The sequence below is a fragment of the Oncorhynchus keta genome, unplaced genomic scaffold, assembly GCF_023373465.1.
Source record: "Oncorhynchus keta strain PuntledgeMale-10-30-2019 unplaced genomic scaffold, Oket_V2 Un_contig_8558_pilon_pilon, whole genome shotgun sequence".
Classification (NCBI taxonomy): domain Eukaryota; kingdom Metazoa; phylum Chordata; class Actinopteri; order Salmoniformes; family Salmonidae; genus Oncorhynchus; species Oncorhynchus keta.
Window position 1 is genome coordinate 24,666 of NW_026290119.1, and position 21,445 is coordinate 46,110.

Below are 21,445 nucleotides of genomic sequence, written 5' to 3' on the forward strand. Positions count from 1 at the left end.
GGAACACACGGAACACAGGGAACACACGGAACACAGGGAACACATGGAACTCACGGAACACAGGGAACTCAGGGAACACACGGAACTCACGGAACACAGGGAACTCACGGAACACAGGGAACACACGGAACTCAGGGAATACACACGGAACACACGGAACACAGGGAACTCACAGAACACAGGGAACACAGGGAACTCACGGAACACAGGGAACTCACGGAACACAGGGAACACAGGGAATACACGGAACACAGGGAACTCACGGAACACAGGGAACACAGGGAACTCACAGAACCCGGAACACAGGGAACTCACGGAACACAGGGAACACAGGGAACTCACGGAACACAGGGAACTCACGGAACACACGGAACACAGGGAACTCACGGAACACAGGGAACTCACGGAACACAGGGAACGCAGGGAACTCACGGAACGCAGGGAACACAGGGAACACAGGGAACTCATAAACACCCAGAAGCTTGTTTTTCTTCTTCCACCATCAATTTATTACATATTTTTTAGCTTAAATTGTTCTGGAAAGAAGTGGAATAAACTAATGAAATCAGAGAACTGATCAGAGACCAGATCATGCTCACGAGATCAGAGAACTGATCAGAGACCAGATCATGCTCACGAGATCAGAGAACTGATCAGAGACCAGATCATGCTCACGAGATCAGAGAACTGATCGTATTCACAGGCTTGATAAAACTCGTTTGATTAAAAAGGCCTGATAAAACAAGTATGTCAGACCAGATTGAGGGACAGAGTGTATATCCCAAATGGCACCCTATTCCCTATATAGTGCATTTCTCCTGGTCAAAAGTAGTGCACCACATACAGTGCCTTTGGAAAGTATTCAGACCCCTTGACTTTTCTCACATTTTGTTACATTACAGCCTTATTCTACAATGTATTAAATACAACAACAAATCCACATCAATCTACACACAATACCCCATAATGACATCACAATACCCCATAATGACATCACAATACACCATAATGACATCACAATACCCCATAATGACATCACAATACCCCATGATGACATCACAATACCCCATAATGACATCACAATACCCCATAATGACAAAGCGAAAACAACAGAAATACCTTATTTACATAAGTATTCAGACCCTTTGCTGTGAGACTCGAAACTGAGTTCAGGTGAATCCTGTTTCCATTGATCATCCTTGAGATGTTTCTACAACTTGATTGGAGTCCACCTGTGGTAAATTCAATTGATTGGACATGATGTAGAAAGACACACACCTGTCTATAAGGTCCCACAGTTAACAGTGCATGTCAGAGCAAAAACCAAGCCATGAGGTTGAAGGAAATGTCCATAGAGCTCTGAAACAGGATTGTGTCGAGGCACAGATCTGGGGAAGGGTACCAAAAAATGTCTGCAGCATTGAAGGTCCTCAAGAACATAGTGGCCTCCATCATTCTTAAATGGAAGAAGTTTGGAACCACCAAGGCTCTTCCTAGAGCTGGCCGCCCGGCCAAACTGAGCAATCTGAAGAGAAGGGAGTGGAGATGGGAGATCCTTCCACAAGGACAATCATCTCTGCAGCACTCCACCAATCAGGCCTTATGGTAGAGTGGCCAGACAGAAGCCACTCCTCAGTAAAAGGCACATCGCAGCCCACTTGGAGTTGGTCAAAAGGCAGCTAAAGACTCTCAGACCGAGAAACACGATTCCCTGGTCTGATGAAACCAAGATTGAACTCTTTGGCCTGAATGCCAAGCATCACGTCTGGAGGAAACCTGGCACCATCCCTACGGTGAAGCATGGTGGTGGCAGCATCCTGCTGTGGGGATGTTTTTCAGCAGCATGGACTGGGAGACTAGTGAAGCATGGTGGTGGCAGCATCCTGCTGTGGGGATGTTTTTCAGCAGCATGGACTGGGAGACTAGTGAAGCATGGTGGTGGCAGCATCCTGCTGTGGGGATGTTTTTTAGCAGCATGGACTGGGAGACTAGTCAGGATCGAGGGAAAGATGAACAGAGAAAAGTACACAGAGATCCTTGTTGAAAACCTGCTCCATAGCGCTCAGGACCTCAGACTGGGGTGAAGGTTGACCTTCCAACAGGACAACGACCCTAAGCACACAGACAAGACAATGCAGGAGAGGCTTCAGGACAAGTCTCTGAATGTCCTTGAGTGGCCCAGCCAGAGCCCGGACTTGAACCAGATTGAACATCTCTGGAGAGACCTGAAAACAGCTGTGCAGCGATGCTCCCCATCCACCTGACAGTGCTTGAGAGGATCTGTACAGAAGAACAGGAGAAACTCCCAAAATACAGGTACGGCAAACTTGTAGCATCCTACCCAAGAAGACCTGAGGCTGTAATCGCTGCCGGAGGTGCATCAAACAAAGTACTGAGTAAAGGGCCTGAATACTTATGTAAATGTGATAACCACTAGGCTACCTGCCTCCACTAACCACTAGGTTACCTGCCTCCTCTAACCACCAGGCTACCCACCTCCTCTAACCACTAGGCTACCTGCCTCCTCTAACCACTAGGCTACCTGCCTCCTCTAACCACTAGGCTACCTGCCTCCTCTAACCACTAGGCTACCTGCCTCCTCTAACCACTAGGCTACCTGCCTCCTCTAACCACTAGGCTACCTGCCTCCTCTAACCACTAGGCTACCTGCCTCCTCTAACCACTAGGCTACCTGCCTCCTCTAACCACTAGGCTACCTGCCTCCTCTAACCACTAGGCTACCTGCCTCCTCTAACCACTAGGCTACCTGCCTCCTCTAACCACTAGGCTACCTGCCGCCCTAAATTGAATCAATTGTAGAATAAGGCTGAAACGTAACAACATGGGGGAAAAGGTTAAGGGGTCTGAATACTTTCCAAATGCACTGTACACACACTACCGCTCCTTACTCCTGGTCAAAAGTAGTGCACTATGTAGGGAATAGTGTTCCATTTCGGACTCAAACCAGAGAAAGAGAAACAGGTTCTCTGTCTCTTTCCACTGCAAACAGCTGGACTCACTGTCAGGCCCCCCGCCAGATTAGAGGTCAGGACCACCGTCAGATTAAAGAGGTCAGGACCACCGCCAGATTAAAGAGGTCAGGCCCCCCCACCAGATTAGAGGTCAGGACCACCGCCAGATTAGAGGTCAGGACCACCGTCAGATTAAAGAGGTCAGGCCCCCCCGCCAGATTAGAGGTCAGGACCACCGTCAGATTAAAGAGGTCAGGCCCCCCGTCAGATTAAAGAGGTCAGGCCCTGTCCTTCTGACAGATTAGAGGTTTGCCAGATTTCCCGATAACCACCGTCAGATTAAAGAGGTCAGGCCCCTGGATTTCAGGACCAGTCAGATTAAAGAGGTCAGGCCCCCCGCCAGATTTTGGACCACCGTCAGATTAAAGAGGTCAGGCCCCCCCGCCAGATTAGAGGTCAGGCCCCCCCAGATTAGAGGTCAGGACCACAGATATCAGGCCCCCCACCAGATTAGAGGTCAGGCCCCTGCCAGATTAGAGGTCAGGACCACCGCCAGATTAAAGAGGTCAACCTAGAGGTGACCATCAGATTTCAGGACCAAGTCATTAAAGAAGTGATGAACTAGGTCAGGACTATAGTCAGGCCCCCCACCAGATTAGAGGTCAGGTGAGATTAAATATCAGGGTCAGAAATCAATCATTTTTATCAGGACCAAAAATAATATCATTGAGGTCAGGATAAATAAAATTGGGAGATTGACACTGTCCAGATTAAAGAGGTCAGGCCCTTAATATACAACGACAACACAGTACAAACATTACCTGGTTTTCCAATAAATTTTGGAAAAAGAATGACAATGAAGATGGAAGTCAAATGTAGTTAAGTCCTAACGAATAGTACTATCTTGCAGTACTAGATGAGTACTAACTTACCATCATTCACTACAAGTCATGAAGTGATGAACTACTGTACTATAGTGCGTGTGTGAATAATATGGGGAAATCAATCATTTTTATTTAAAAAATAATATCATTGAAGGATAAATAAAATTGGGAGATGACACTGTCCGTAGTGTTAATATACAACGACAACACAGTACAAACATTACCGCAATAAAATAAAAGAATGACAATGAAGATGGAAGTCAAATGTAGTTAAGTCCTAACGAATAGTACTATCGAGTACTAGATGAGTACTAATTACCAGTACTATCGAGTACTAGATGAGTACTATTTACCAGTACTATCGAGTACTAGATGAGTACTAATTGCCAGTAATATCGAGTACTAGATGAGTACTAATTGCGAGTAATATCGAGTACTAGATGAGTACTAATTGCGAGTAATATCAAATACTAGATGAGTACTAATTGCTAGTAATATCGAGTACTAGATGAGTACTAATTACTAGTAATATCTAGTACTAGATGAGTACTATTTACCAGTACTATCGAGTACTAGATGAGTACTAATTACCAGTACTATCGAGTACTAGATGAGTACTAATTACCAGTACTATCGAGTACTAGATGAGTACTAATTACCAGTACTATCGAGTACTAGATGAGTACTAATTACCAGTACTATCGAGTACTAGATGAGTACTAATTACCAGTACTATCGAGTACTAGATGAGTACTAATTACCAGTACTATCGAGTACTAGATGAGTACTAATTACCAGTACTATCGAGTACTAGATGAGTACTAATTACCAGTACTATCGAGTACTAGATGAGTACTAATTACCAGTACTATCGAGTACTAGATGAGTACTAATTACCAGTACTATCGAGTACTAGATGAGTACTAATTACTAGTACTATCGAGTACTAGACTAGTACTATCATAGTAAGGAGACTTGAGAGGGCAGATCAGTGGTAGCAGAGGCAGCCTGGGGGTGTATTCATTAGTCGCGCACCGTAGCAAAACGTTACGCAAAAGGAAACAAGAGTTTCTATTGGAAAATTCAAGTAGGTCCCTCCCCCCGTTTGGTTCTTAATGAATACACCCCCAGGGTACCCCATACTGCCGACCACACTGCTGCCCGCTGGCTCCACATCGATTGTTTCTGCAATGATGATTGAGCTATTTACAGTGAGAAGAACATCCAATCACAGGATGAAAACAGCGAACGGCAAAATGAGACGGAACACAAAATAAAACAGCTGTCCCGTCAACACATTCTCTCTTCAAGTCATCACAGAAATCAGTTGCCGTGAGCTGTGTACACTAATATATTCTTAATAGATATAGATTTATAATATATGATAGTTTCTTGTATACAGGTTGCACATCCCCTCATTGTAGCTAGCTATCCTCTGTGCCCTTGGCAGAGATTACTTTACAACTCTTCTGTTAGATTTCCAAAGCTATTTTTTAAAATATACCTTAATGCATAAAAATAAAGATTTTGGCATTCTCTCACTTTTTCAGATTTTTTAAAATGTTTTTAGATGAGAACCTCTGGTCTGGAAGCTCAGTTCTCTTTCAGTGCTGCAGTCCTTCTGCCTGACAGGTGGTCGGGAGAGCAGATCATACTCCAGCCACCTGGGGGCGCTGTGAGCTGGACCAGGAGAGGGAGGAAGGGGTAGCAACCCCTGGTAAAGTTGTTTGAGTGTGTCTCGAGAGCTGGGAGGGCTCGGGTCGGGGTTGGGGCTGGGGCTGGGGTTGGGGTTGGGGTTGGGGCTGGGGTCGGGGTCAGGTCGGGGTCGGGGCTAGGGTCGGTGTTGGGGCTGGGGTCGGGGTTGGGGCTGGGGTCGGGGTTGGGGCTGAGGTCGGGGGGTTGGGGCTGGGGTTGGGGTCGGGGCTCGGGTTGGGGTCGGGATTGGGGTTGGGGCTCGGGTTGGGGTCGGTGTTGGGCCTGGGGTCGGGGCTCGGGTTGGGGTTGGGCTCGGGTTGGGGTCGGGGTTGGGGTCGGGGTTGGGGTCGGGGCTGTGTGTTCTCAGATCCACCACTCCACAGGGTCCACTTCCACGTCATCCAAAGCAACAACACAACTAAACCCACAATACAAATTAAATGTCTGGTAAGCAGCAGCAGCACCTCCATCTGCTCTTCCCGTCCTACTGTTTCCATCCTTCATCCCTGCTGATAGCTCCACCCACCCATCCATCTCCTCCACTCAGGTCCTCCACTAAGCCAATCCAGGCAGATGTAGAGACTGAGAGAAAGGCTAGTCTGCTCCTCTCCCATCTCTCACCAACCTGCAAATTCATTAAAAAAGTATCCTCTCCCCCATAATCACCACCTCCTCCTCAGTCCCAGTCCACCTCCTCCTCCTCCTCCTCCCAGCTTCTCAGTCTCTAGAGTTGGATCTCAAAGGTCTTGTGCAGCTCGGAGGAGAAGGGGTTAGTGGGCGACGGCGTGGTGCGCTGGCGGGATTGGGTCTCCAGGGCGGCCCACTTGGCCTCGAAGGGATCGGCCGTCGCCAGGGGTTGCGGGGGAAGGGGAGGGGCCGGGGAGGACGGAGGGGGCAGGGAGGGAGGGGCCCAGCTGTCGGCCCCACCCCCGTTGAAGGCTACACTCCCATTGGGTGCCTGGAAGGGAAGGGGCTGCTGGTGGGGGTTGCTGAAGGGGATACACACAGTGTGCTGATCAGGGTCATACTGGGGGGTGGGGTATGCCTGGGGCTGGGGGGTGTGGTACGCCTGGGGCTGGGGGGTGGGGTACGCCTGGGGCTGGGGGGTGGGGTACGCCTGGGGCTGAGTGGCTGAACCAAACACATTGGCCACCATCTGAGAGGGTGTGATGCCCATCACAGGCACACTGGGATGGGCATAGGGCAGCCCGTTGGACATGGGGTAGGAGGCTGGGGCCTGGGTGTGGTAGGCAGGTTGGCGAGGGGCCAGCATGGGAATCGCAGGGGGCAGGGAGGACATGAAGGCCACAGGGGCAACTGCCTGAGTTGGGGGGGTGGAGAAGGGCTGGTTAGGGGCTAGTGTTGCAGGGAAGGCCTGGTTAGGAGGTAGGGTAGCAGGGAAGGCCTGGTTAGGGGGTAGTGTAGCAGGGAAGGCCTGGTTAGGGGGTAGGGCAGCAGGGAAGGCCTGGTTAGGGGGTAGGGCAGCAGGGAAGGCCTGGTTAGGGGGTAGGGCAGCAGGGAAGGCCTGGGTGGAAGGCATGGGGACAATGAAAGCCTGGTTGGGGGATGGGAAGGCTGGTGGGTTGGGGGAAGGCCTGGTTGGACCCGGGGTAGCGCGGAAGCTTGGTGGGAAGGCCTGGTTAGTGGGAAGGGCAGCGGAGGAGGGAAGGCCTGGTTAGGGGTATGGGAAGCAGGGAAGGCCTGGTTAAAACTGAACAATAACACCGGGGTAGAAAGTGCATTATCAATAGATTTGGAAGGCCTGGTTAGGGGTAGTGTAGCAGGGAAGGCCTGGGTGGAAGGCATGGGGACAATGAAAGCCTGGGTTGGGGGGATGGAGAACCAGGCTGTGTTGGGTTGGGGGTGACAGAACCAGCCTGTCTGGTTCTGGGGGCTGTGGACCCTGTGTTGTCGGAGTCCGCGGACAGACTTGGTGACCTCCTCGAGCCAACGGTCAGCCTCCGACGGCGTGCGACGGTGGGAGTGGTGAGTCGGAGACGAGCCTGTCTGGCGGAGGGAGGAGTCCTAGAAACAATCACTGGTGTCGTCCAATCACCTCCTAGTCCAGAGAAACAGAACATCATGGAATGTTTAGTCGTGTCTCAGTCCATAGAAACAGTAAATCCTAATAATTGAACCTGAAAGCATCTTAAAACTGAACAATAACATAGAAACAGAACCAGCCTGTCTGTGTTCAGATGATGTAGAAAGAGCATTATCAATAGATTTGATTGATTGATGACAATCATGACTTTGCAGAACTTGCTCAGTCCATAGAAACAGACTTGTTCTGTGGAATCAGTTTAGTTGAATCCAGCCTGTCTGTGTTCTGGTCTGGTGTCTCAGTCCATAGAAACAGAACCAGCCTGTCTGTGTTCTGGTCTGGTGTCTCAGTCCATAGAAACAGAACCAGCCTGTCTGTGTTCTGGTCTGGTGTCTCAGTCCATAGAAACAGAACCAGCCTGTCTGTGTTCTGGTCTGGTGTCTCAGTCCATAGAAACAGAACCAGCCTGTCTGTGTTCTGGTCTGGTGTCTCAGTCCATAGAAACAGAACCAGCCTGTCTGTGTTCTGGTCTGGTGTCTCAGTCCATAGAAACAGAACCAGCCTGTCTGTGTTCTGGTCTGGTGTCTCAGTCCATAGAAACAGAACCAGCCTGTCTGTGTTCTGGTCTGGTGTCTCAGTCCATAGAAACAGAACCAGCCTGTCTGTGTTCTGGTCTGGTGTCTCAGTCCATAGAAACAGAACCAGCCTGTCTGTGTTCTGGTCTGGTGTCTCAGTCCATAGAAACAGAACCAGTCTGTCTTGTTCTGGTCTGGTGTCTCAGTCCAGAGAAACAGAACCAGCCTGTCTGTGTTCTGGTCTGGTGTCTCAGTCCATAGAAACAGAACCAGTCTGTCTGTGTTCTGGTCTGGTGTCTCAGTCCATAGAAACAGAACCAGCCTGTCTGTGTTCTGGTCTGGTGTCTCAGTCCATAGAAACAGAACCAGCCTGTCTGTGTTCTGGTCTGGTGTCTCAGTCCATAGAAACAGAACCAGCCTGTCTGTGTTCTGGTCTGGTGTCTCAGTCCATAGAAACAGAACCAGCCTGTCTGTGTTCTGGTCTGGTGTCTCAGTCCATAGAAACAGAACCAGCCTGTCTGTGTTCTGGTCTGGTGTCTCAGTCCATAGAAACAGAACCAGCCTGTCTGTGTTCTGGTCTGGTGTCTCAGTCCATAGAAACAGAACCAGCCTGTCTGTGTTCTGGTCTGGTGTCTCAGTCCATAGAAACAGAACCAGCCTGTGTTCTGTCTGTGTTCTGGTCTGGTGTCTCAGTCCATAGAAACAGAACCAGCCTGTCTGTGTTCTGGTCTGGTGTCTCAGTCCATAGAAACAGAACCAGCCTGTGTTCTGTCTGGTGGTTCTGGTTCTGGTGTCTCAGTCCAGAGAAACAGAACCAGCCTGTCTGTGTTCTGGTCTGGTGTCTCAGTCCATAGAAACAGAACCAGTCTGTCTGTGTTCTGGTCTGGTGTCTCAGTCCATAGAAACAGAACCAGCCTGTCTGTGTTCTGGTCTGGTGTCTCAGTCCATAGAAACAGAACCAGCCTGTCTGTGTTCTGGTCTGGTGTCTCAGTCCATAGAAACAGAACCAGCCTGTCTGTGTTCTGGTCTGGTGTCTCAGTCCATAGAAACAGAACCAGCCTGTCTGTGTTCTGGTCTGGTGTCTCAGTCCATAGAAACAGAACCAGCCTGTCTGTGTTCTGGTCTGGTGTCTCAGTCCATAGAAACAGAACCAGCCTGTCTGTGTTCTGGTCTGGTGTCTCAGTCCATAGAAACAGAACCAGTCTGTCTGTGTGTTCTGGTCTGGTGTCTCAGTCCATAGAAACAGAACCAGCCTGTCTGTGTTCTGGTCTGGTGTCTCAGTCCATAGAAACAGAACCAGCCTGTCTGTGTTCTGGTCTGGTGTCTCAGTCATAGAAACAGAACCAGCTGTCTGTTCTGGTCTGGTGTCTCAGTCCATAGAAACAGAACCAGCCTGTCTGTGTTCTGGTCTGGTGTCTCTCCAGAGAAACAGAACCAGTCCATAGAAACAGAACCAGCCTGTCTGTGTGTTCTGGTCTGGTGTCTCAGTCCATAGAAACAGAACCAGCCTGTCTGTGTTCTGGTCTGGTGTCTCAGTCCATAGAAACAGAACCAGCCTGGTCTGTGTCTCAGTCCATAGAAACAGAACCAGCCTGTCTGTGTTCTGGTCTGGTGTCTCAGTCCATAGAAACAGAACCAGCCTGTCTGTGTTCCTGGTTCTGGTCTGGTGTCTCAGTCCATAGAAACAGAACCAGCCTGTCTGTGTTCTGGTCTGGTGTCTCAGTCCATAGAAACAGAACCAGCCTGTCTGTGTTCTGGTCTGGTGTCTCAGTCCATAGAAACAGAACCAGCCTGTCTGTGTTCTGGTCTGGTGTCTCAGTCCATAGAAACAGAACCAGCCTGTCTGTGTTCTGGTCTGGTGTCTCAGTCCATAGAAACAGAACCAGTCTGGTGTCTGTCTGTGTTCTGGTCTGGTGTCTCAGTCCATAGAAACAGAACCAGTCCTGTCTGTGTTCTGGTCTGGTGTCTCAGTCCATAGAAACAGAACCAGCCTGTGTTCTGGTCTGGTGTCTCAGTCCAGAGAAACAGAACCAGTCTGTCTCTGGTTCTGGTCTGAACCAGTGTCTCAGTCCAGAGAAACAGAACCAGCCTGTCTGTGTTCTGGTCTGGTGTCTCAGTCCAGAGAAACAGAACCAGCCTGTGTTCTGGTCTGGTGTCTCAGTCCATAGAAACAGAACCAGCCTGTGTTCTGGTCTGGTGTCTCAGTCCATAGAAACAGAACCAGCCTGTCTGTGTTCTGGTCTGGTGTCTCAGTCCATAGAAACAGAACCAGCCTGTCTGTGTTCTGGTCTGGTGTCTCAGTCCATAGAAACAGAACCAGCCTGTCTGTGTTCTGGTCTGGTGTCTCAGTCCAGAGAAACAGAACCAGCCTGTCTGTGTTCTGGTCTGGTGTCTCAGTCCATAGAAACAGAACCAGTCTGTCTGTGTTCTGGTCTGGTGTCTCAGTCCAGAGAAACAGAACCAGCCTGTGTTCTGGTCTGGTGTCTCAGTCCATAGAAACAGAACCAGCCTGTCTGTGTTCTGGTCTGGTGTCTCAGTCCATAGAAACAGAACCAGTCTGTCTGTGTTCTGGTCTGGTGTCTCAGTCCAGAGAAACAGAACCAGCCTGTGTTCTGGTCTGGTGTCTCAGTCCATAGAAACAGAACCAGCCTGTGTTCTGGTCTGGTGTCTCAGTCCATAGAAACAGAACCAGCCTGTAGAAACAGAACCAGCCTGTCTGTGTTCTGGTGTGTCTCAGTCCATAGAAACAGAACCAGCCTGTGTGTCTCAGTCCATAGAAACAGAACCAGCCTGTCTGTGTTCTGGTCTGGTGTCTCAGTCCAGAGAAACAGAACCAGCCTGTGTTCTGGTCTGGTGTCTCAGTCCATAGAAACAGAACCAGCCTGTGTTCTGGTCTGGTGTCTCAGTCCAGAGAAACAGAACCAGCCTGTGTTCTGGTCTGGTGTCTCAGTCCATAGAAACAGAACCAGTCTGTGTTCTGGTCTGGTGTCTCAGTCCATAGAAACAGAACCAGCCTGTGTTCTGGTCTGGTGTCTCAGTCCATAGAAACAGAACCAGTCTGTGTTCTGGTCTGGTGTCTCAGTCCATAGAAACAGAACCAGCCTGTGTTCTGGTCTGGTGTCTCAGTCCATAGAAACAGAACCAGCCTGTGTTCTGGTCTGGTGTCTCAGTCCATAGAAACAGAACCAGCCTGTCTGTGTTCTGGTCTGGTGTCTCAGTCCAGAGAAACAGAACCAGCCTGTGTTCTGGTCCATGGTGTCTCAGTCCATAGAAACAGAACCAGCCTGTCTGTGTTCTGGTCTGGTGTCTCAGTCCATAGAAACAGAACCAGCCTGTGTTCTGTTCTGGTGTCTCAGTCCATAGAAACAGAACCAGCCTGTCTGTGTTCTGGTCTGGTGTCTCAGTCTCAGCCTGTCTGTGTTCCATAGAAACAGAACCAGCCTGTGTTCTGGTCTGGTGTCTCAGTCCATAGAAACAGAACCAGCCTGTGTTCTGGTCTGTCTGGTGTCTCAGTGTCTCAGTCCATAGAAACAGAACCAGCCTGTGTTCTGGTCTGGTGTCTCAGTCCATAGAAACAGAACAACCACAGTAGGGCCCGAGGTTCCTAAATCTATTTCTATGCTCTAGTCCTCACCTGGGTGTGCTGAGGTGGAGGTCGGGGGGGTATGGTGCCCTGCATGGCCAGGAGTCTTGGCCCAGGGGTTAGTGTCTCGGGCAGGAAGTGGAGGGGGCAGTGCTGGAGAGTTAGACAAATATTAGATTATATATACAGACACCATGTGGTATATAGACAGCCAATGGTAATATTAGATGATACATACAGACACCATGTGGTAATATTAGATGATACATACAGACACCATGTGGTATATAGACATGGTAATATTAGATGATACATACAGACACCATGTGGTAATATTAGATGATACATACAGACACCATGTGGTAATATTAGATGATACATACAGACACCATGTGGTATATAGACATGGTAATATTAGATGATACATACAGACACCATGTGGTAATATTAGAGATACATACAGACCACCATGTGTCTCAGTATATAGACATGGTAATATTAGATGATACATACAGACACCATGTGGTAATATTAGATGATACATACAGACACCATGTGGTATATAGACATGGTAATATTAGATGATACATACAGACACCATGTGGTAATATTAGATGATACATACAGACACCATGTGGTATATAGACATGGTAATATTAGATGATACATACAGACACCATGTGGTAATATTAGATGATACATACAGACACCATGTGGTATATAGACATGGTAATATTAGATGATACATACAGACACCATGTGGTAATATTAGATGATACATACAGACACCATGTGGTATATAGACATGGTAATATTAGATGATACATACAGACACCATGTGGTATATAGACATGGTAATATTAGATGATACATACAGACACCATGTTGTATATAGACCATGGTAATATTAGATGATACATACAGACACCATGTTGTATATAGACATGGTAATATTAGATGATACATACAGACACCATGTTGTATATAGACATGGTAATATTAGATGATACATACAGACACCATGTGGTATATAGACATGGTAATATTAGATGATACATACAGACACCATGTGGTATATAGACATGGTAATATTAGATGATACATACAGACACCATGTTGTATATAGACATGGTAATATTAGATGATACATACAGACACCATGTTGTATATAGACATGGTAATATTAGATGATACATACAGACACCATGTGGTATATAGACATGGTAATATTAGATGATACATACAGACACCATGTGGTATATAGACATGGTAATATTAGATGATACATACAGACACCATGTTGTATATAGACATGGTAATATTAGATGATACATACAGACACCATGTTGTATATAGACATGGTAATATTAGATGATACATACAGACACCATGTTGTATATAGACATGGTAATATTAGATGATACATACAGACACCATGTTGTATATAGACATGGTAATAGTAGATGAATGAATATGAAAGATATGACCATCTGAAGTATCATAAGCACTTCATAACGTGTTATTCAAAATGCAGTGGAGACAGGCCTGGAAAAACAGAACCATGTGTTATTGTGTGTGTCGGCTGTCATGGTTTGTGTTGCAGTGGAGTGTAAGTTACCTGGCTACAGACCCATGTGGTAATATTAGAGATACAGGTGACTGTGGGGTGGAGGTTGGTGGGGCATACAGGGCCTGGGAGAAGGGGTCTTCAGGAGGCCCACTGAAGGCTGAGGCGATCTGATGATACATACAGGGTACACAGACACCACGAGCTGATGCTGTAGCCCTCTCCCTCCACCTCTGGGACTGGAGGAATGGGACATTTTTCAGACATTCAGCCATAGAGGTACCCTTAGAAAAAAACACTGTTTATGATGTGTGCTGTCTGGGGGCACTGAGGACATGGTAATAGCAGAATACACAGTTCTGTTGTATTGTAGTGGACAGAATCATTACAGACAATATTGTTGTATTAGACAGAATATTATGGACAATACTGTTGTATTGTAGTGGACAGAATCATTATGGACAATATTGTTGTATTGGACAGAATATTATGGACAATACTGTTGTATTGTAGTGGACAGAATCATTATGGACAATATTGTTGTATTGGACAGAATCATTATGGACAATACAGACACCATTGTAGTGGACAGAATATTATGACAACAGACACCTGTTGTAGTGGACAGAATCATTATGGACAATACTGTAATATTGTAGTACAGAATCATTATGGACAATATTGTTGTATTGGACAGAATATTATGGACAATACTGTTGTAGTGGACAGAATCATTATGGACAATACTGTTGTAGTAGACAGTAATCATTATGGACAATACTGTTGTATTAGACAGAATCATTATACAGACAATACTGTTGTAGTGGACAGAATCATTATGGACAATATTAGTTGTATTGGACAGAATCATTATGGACAATACTGTTGTATATAGACAGAATATTATGGACAGACACCTGTTGTATTAGACAGAATCATTATGGACAACACTGTTGTAGTAGACAGAATATTATGGACAATACTGTTGTAGATGGACAGAATCATTATGGACAACACTGTTGTAGATGATGGACAGACATCATTATGGACAATACATGTTGTATTAGATGATACATACAGACATCATGTTGTATATAGGACAATACTGTTGTATTGTAGTGGACAGAATCATTATGGACAATACTGTTGTAGTGGACAGAATCATTATGGACAACAGACACATGTTGTATTAGACAGAATCATTATGGACAATACTGTTGTATTAGACAGAATCATTAGATTATGGACAATACTGTTGTATTGGACAGAATCATTATGGACAATACTGTTGTATTGTAGTGGACAGAATCATTATGGACAATACAGACACCATGTTGTAGTGGACAGAATCATTATGGACAATACTGTTGTATTGGACAGAATCATTATGGACAATACTGTTGTATATAGACAGAATCATTATGGACAATACTGTTGTATATAGACAGAATCATTATGGACAATACAGTTGTGTATAGTAGACAGAATATTATGGACAATACTGTTGTAGTGGACAGAATCATTATGGACAATACTGTTGTATATGGACAGAATCATTATGGACAATACTGTTGTATTAGACAGAATCATTATGGACAATACTGTTGTATTGGACAGAATCAATATGGACAATACTGTTGTATTGGACACAGAATCATTATGGACAATACTGTTGTATTGGACAGAATCATTATGGACAATACTGTTGTATTGTGAGTGGACAGAATCATTATGGACAATATTGTTGTATTGGACAGAATCATTATGGACAATACTGTGTATTGTAGTGGACAGAATCATTATGGACAATACTGTTGTAGTGGACAGAATCATTATGGACAATACTGTGCTGCCCTCTCCCTCCACCTCTGGGACTGGAGGTGGACACAGAATCATTATGGACACATATGATGTTGTATTGGACAGAATCATTATGGACAATACTGTTGTAGTGGACAGAATCATTATGGACAATACTGTTGTAGTGGACAGAATCATTATGGACAATACTGTTGTAGTGGACAGAATCATTATGGACAATACTGTTGTAGTGGACAGAATCATTATGGACAATACTGTTGTATTAGTGGACAGAATCATTATGGACAATACTGTTGTATTGGACAGAATCATTATGGACAATACTGTTGTATTGTAGTGGACAGAATCATTATGGACAATACTGTTGTAGTGGACAGAATCATTATGGACAATACTGTTGTATTGGACAGAATCATTATGGACAATACTGTTGTATTGGACAGAATCATTATGGACAATACTGTTGTATTGGACAGAATCATTATGGACAATACTGTTGTATTGTAGTGGACAGAATCATTATGGACAATACTGTTGTAGTGGACAGAATCATTATGGACAATACTGTTGTATTGGACAGAATCATTATGGACAATACTGTTGTATTGGACAGAATCATTATGGACAATACTGTTGTATTGGACAGAATCATTATGGACAATACTGTTGTATTGTAGTGGACAGAATCATTATGGACAATACTGTTGTAGTGGACAGAATCATTATGGACAATACTGTTGTAGTGGACAGAATCATTATGGACAATACTGTTGTAGTGGACAGAATCATTATGGACAATACTGTTGTATTGGACAGAATCATTATGGACAATACTGTTGTAGTGGACAGAATCATTATGGACAATACTGTTGTAGTGGACAGAATCATTATGGACAATACTGTTGTATTGGACAGAATCATTATGGACAATACTGTTGTAGTGGACAGAATCATTATGGACAATACTGTTGTATTGGACAGAATCATTATGGACAATACTGTTGTAGTGGACAGAATCATTATGGACAATACTGTTGTATTGGACAGAATCATTATGGACAATACTGTTGTAGTGGACAGAATCATTATGGACAAAAACATTCTGAAAACCAAACCTCACATAGCAAGCCACTGATGCCTAATATGGTTACAAAGTGATGTACTGATCTATTGTAGGTGAATGAGACAAGAGTTCATGGTGAGGTCAGACGAGCTACAGACTGACCTGTGTTGCTCATGGTGAGGTCAGACTAGCTACAGACTGACCTGTGTTGTTCCAGGTGAGGTCAGACTAGCTACAGACTGACCTGTGTTGTTCATGGTGAGGTCAGACGAGCTACAGACTGACCTGTATTGTTCCAGGTGAGGTCAGACTAGCTACAGACTGACCTGTGTTGTTCATGGTGAGGTCAGACTAGCTACAGACTGACCTGTGTTGTTCATGGTGAGGTCAGACTAGCTACAGACTGACCTGTGTTGTTCATAGTGAGGTCAGACTAGCTACAGACTGACCTGTGTTGTTCATGGTGAGGTCAGACTAGCTACAGACTGACCTGTGTTGTTCATGGTGAGGTCAGACTAGCTACAGACTGACCTGTGTTGTTCATGGTGAGGTCAGACGAGCTACAGACTGACCTGTGTTGTTCATGGTGAGGTCAGACTAGCTACAGACTGACCTGTGTATTGTTCCAGGTGAGGTCAGACTAGCTACAGACTGACCTGTGTTGTTCATGGTGAGGTCAGACTAGCTACAGACTGACCTGTGTTGTTCAGGTGAGGTCAGACTAGCTACAGACTGACCTGTGTTGTTCAGGTGAGGTCAGACTAGCTACAGACTGACCTGTGTTGTTCCAGGTGAGGTCAGACTAGCTACAGACTGACCTGTGTTGTTCATAGTGAGGTCAGACTAGCTACAGACTGACCTGTGTTGTTCATAGTGAGGTCAGACTAGCTACAGACTGACCTGTGTTGTTCATGGTGAGGTCAGACTAGCTACAGACTGACCTGTGTTGTTCCAGGTGAGGTCAGACTAGCTACAGACTGACCTGTGTTGTTCCAGGTGAGGTCAGACTAGCTACAGACTGACCTGTTGTTCATCCAGGTGAGGTCAGACTAGCTACAGACTGACCTGTGTTGTTCATGGTGAGGTCAGACTAGCTACAGACTGACCTGTGTTGTTCATGGTGAGGTCAGACTAGCTACAGACTGACCTGTGTTGTTCATGGTGAGGTCAGACTAGCTACAGACTGACCTGTGTTGTTCATGGTGAGGTCAGACTAGCTACAGACTGACCTGTGTTGCTCATGGTGAGGTCAGACTAGCTACAGACTGACCTGTGTTGTTCATGGTGAGGTCAGACTAGCTACAGACTGACCTGTGTTGTTCATGGTGAGGTCAGACTAGCTACAGACTGACCTGTGTTGTTCATGGTGAGGTCAGACTAGCTACAGACTGACCTGTGTTGTTCCAGGTGAGGTCAGACTAGCTACAGACTGACCTGTGTTGTTCATGGTGAGGTCAGACTAGCTACAGACTGACCTGTGTTGTTCCAGGTGAGGTCAGACTAGCTACAGACTGACCTGTGTTGTTCATGGTGAGGTCAGACTAGCTACAGACTGACCTGTGTTGTTCATGGTGAGGTCAGACTAGCTACAGACTGACCTGTGTTGTTCATGGTGAGGTCAGACTAGCTACAGACTGACCTGTGTTGTTCCAGGTGAGGTCAGACTAGCTACAGACTGACCTGTGTTGTTCATGGTGAGGTCAGACTAGCTACAGACTGACCTGTGTTGTTCATAGTGAGGTCAGACTAGCTACAGACTGACCTGTGTTGTTCATGGTGAGGTCAGACTAGCTACAGACTGACCTGTGTTGTTCATGGTGAGGTCAGACTAGCTACAGACTGACCTGTGTTGTTCATAGTGAGGTCAGACTAGCTACAGACTGACCTGTGTTGCTCATGGTGAGGTCAGACTAGCTACAGACTGACCTGTGTTGCTCATGGTGAGGTCAGACTGCATGGTAGGGGGCAGATCGTTCATCCTGAGGGACAGCTGCCGTTTGAAGGGAGAGGAGTTGTTGTTGAGGGCAGGGAACCCTCTGAAGGAACCCTGTCTGGCCAGGACCTCCACCGGGGCGTGTCTGCGGGGGATAACCTGGGGGCCCAGGGTGCTCTCCATGCCCAGGGGAGGGGAGGAGGAGGGGGACGGTGGCCCTGGTAGAGGGGCCACAGCCTGGTTCACCACACCCACACTGGGGCCTGAGGAGAGAGGGATGGGGGGCCTGACATCGCCCTCCGCTGTAGGAAACATCAGGGGATGGCAGACCACCAGGCAGATACATCATGTAAAGAACGGGTCACACACACACACACACACACACACACACACACACACACACACACACACACACACACACACACACACACACACACACACACACACACACACACACACACACACACATGGTGAGGTCAGACTACACACACACATCTACTCCAACAGTGAAGACTAGCTTGCCTGCCCCTGATGTAGACGCTGGGCAACGATACAGACTGACACACACACACACAGACAGCACACACACCTGTCTTGTCCTGCAACTGCCTCATGACCTCTTCAGCTCCTGTGTTGTTCATCGCCGTGGTAACTCGGAAGGAGCCCTCCCTGGTGAAGGTGGTTCTGTTGGAGTCGAAGGTTGCTGTGACACCACACTCCTTCTCTCTCTTCTGTTTCCTCTCCAGACAGGCAGCGAAGGCACAGCCCACCGAGTGGCTCAGACGCTCTCCCTTAACACATTACCACACAACACATTACCATATAACACATTACCACACAACACATTACCACACAACACATTACCATACAACACATTACCACACAACACATTACCACACAACACATTACCATATAACACATTAACACATAACACATTACCACACAACACCATAACACATTACCACACAACACATTACCACATACCACATTACCACACAACACATTACCACACAACCACACAACACATTACCACATAACACATTACCACACAACACCATAACACATTACCCACAACACATTACCACACAACACATTACCACACAACACATTACCAATAACACATTACCACACAACACATTACCACACAACACATTACCACACAACACATTACCACATAACACATTACACACACAACACATTACCACACAACACATTACCACACAACACATTACCACATAACACATTACCATACAACACATTACCACACAACACATTACCACACAACACATTACCACACAACACATTACCACACAACACATTACCACATTACCACACAACACATTACCACACAACACATTACCACACAACACATTACCACATTACCACACAACACATTACCACACAACACATTACCACACAACACATTACCACACAACACCACAACACATTACCACACAACACATTACCACACAACACATTACCACATTACCACATACCACATTACCACATAACACATTACCACACAACACATTACCACACAACACATTACCACATTACCACATAACACATTACCACATACCACATTACCACACAACACATTACCACACAACACATTACCACACAACACATTACCACACAACACATTACCACACAACACATTACCACACAACACATTACCACACAACACATTACCACATACACATTACCACATAACACATTACCACACAACACATTACCACACAACACACAACACATTACCACACAACACATTACCACATAACACATTACCACACAACACATTACCACACAACACCATAACACATTACCACACAACACATTACCACATACCACATTACCACACAACACATTACCACACAACACATTACCACACAACACATTACCACACAACACCATAACACATTACCACACAACACATTACCACACAACACATTACCACACAACACATTACCACATAACACATTACACACACAACACATTACCACACAACACATTACCACACAACACATTACCACACAACACATTACCACACAACACATTACCACACAACACATTACCACACAACACATTACCACACAACACATTACCACACAACACATTACCATATAACACATTACCACACAACACATTACCACACAACACATTACCACACAACACATTACCACATTACCACACAACACATTACCACACAACACATTACCACACAACACATTACCACATTACCACACGACACATTACCACACAACACATTACCACACAACACATTACCACACAACATTACCACAACACATTACCACACAACACATTACCACACAACACATTACCACATTACCACATACCACATTACCACATAACACATTACCACACAACACATTACCACACAACACATTACCACACAACACATTACCACACAACACATTACCACATTACCACATAACACATTACCACATACCACATTACCACACAACACATTACCACACAACACATTACCACACAACACATTACCACACAACACATTACCACACAACACATTACCACATACACATTACCACATACCACATTACCACATAACACATTACCACACAACACATTACCACACAACACCACAACACATTACCACACAACACATTACCACACAACACATTACCACATAACACATTACCACACAACACATTACCACACAACACCACAACACATTACCACACAACACATTACCACACAACACATTACCACACAACACATTACCACATAACACCTTACCACATACCACATTACCACACAACACATTACCACACAACACATTACCACACAACACATTACCACACAACACATTACCACACAACACATTACCACACAACACATTACCACACAACACATTACAACACAACACATTACCACATAACACATTACCACACAACACATTACCACACAACACATTACCACACAACACATTACCACATAACACCATACCACATACCACATTACCACACAACACATTACCACACAACACATTACCACACAACACATTACCACACACACATTACCACACAACACATTACCACACAACACATTACCACACAACACATTACCACACAGCACATTACCACACAACACCACAACCACATTACCACATTACCACACAACACATTACCACACAGCACATTACCACACAACACCACAACACATTACCACACAACACATTACCACACAACACATTACCACACAACACATTACCACATAACACCATACCACATACCACATTACCACACAACACATTACCACACAACACA

At 45.7% G+C, this 21,445-nt stretch overlaps 1 protein-coding gene and 1 long non-coding RNA gene across 5 annotated transcripts in view; one reads left to right on the forward strand and one right to left on the reverse strand.

Annotated features, from left to right (window-relative positions):
- Positions 1 to 5,858: 5,858 nt before the first annotated feature.
- LOC127926870 (protein numb homolog) overlaps positions 5,859 to 21,445 on the reverse strand; it is a 114,969-nt gene continuing 99,382 nt past the window's right edge. Inside the window, 9 exon segments of the mRNA XM_052512526.1 lie at positions 5,859 to 7,222; positions 7,429 to 7,558; positions 7,591 to 7,610; positions 11,805 to 11,906; positions 13,372 to 13,375; positions 13,407 to 13,493; positions 13,495 to 13,559; positions 18,131 to 18,439; positions 18,727 to 18,928. Coding sequence (XP_052368486.1) covers positions 6,276 to 7,222; positions 7,429 to 7,558; positions 7,591 to 7,610; positions 11,805 to 11,906; positions 13,372 to 13,375; positions 13,407 to 13,493; positions 13,495 to 13,559; positions 18,131 to 18,439; positions 18,727 to 18,928 — 1,866 coding nt within the window. The 3' untranslated portion in view covers positions 5,859 to 6,275.
- LOC127926873 (uncharacterized) lies at positions 16,413 to 18,119 on the forward strand. 4 transcript variants are annotated; one of them, XR_008125321.1, is made up of 4 exons: positions 16,413 to 16,754; positions 17,083 to 17,205; positions 17,412 to 17,862; positions 18,027 to 18,119. It is a non-coding gene; the product is annotated as an uncharacterized LOC127926873 (long non-coding RNA). The 4 variants fall into 4 exon arrangements; XR_008125322.1 differs by having other exon boundaries at positions 17,412 to 17,698; XR_008125320.1 differs by having other exon boundaries at positions 17,904 to 18,079.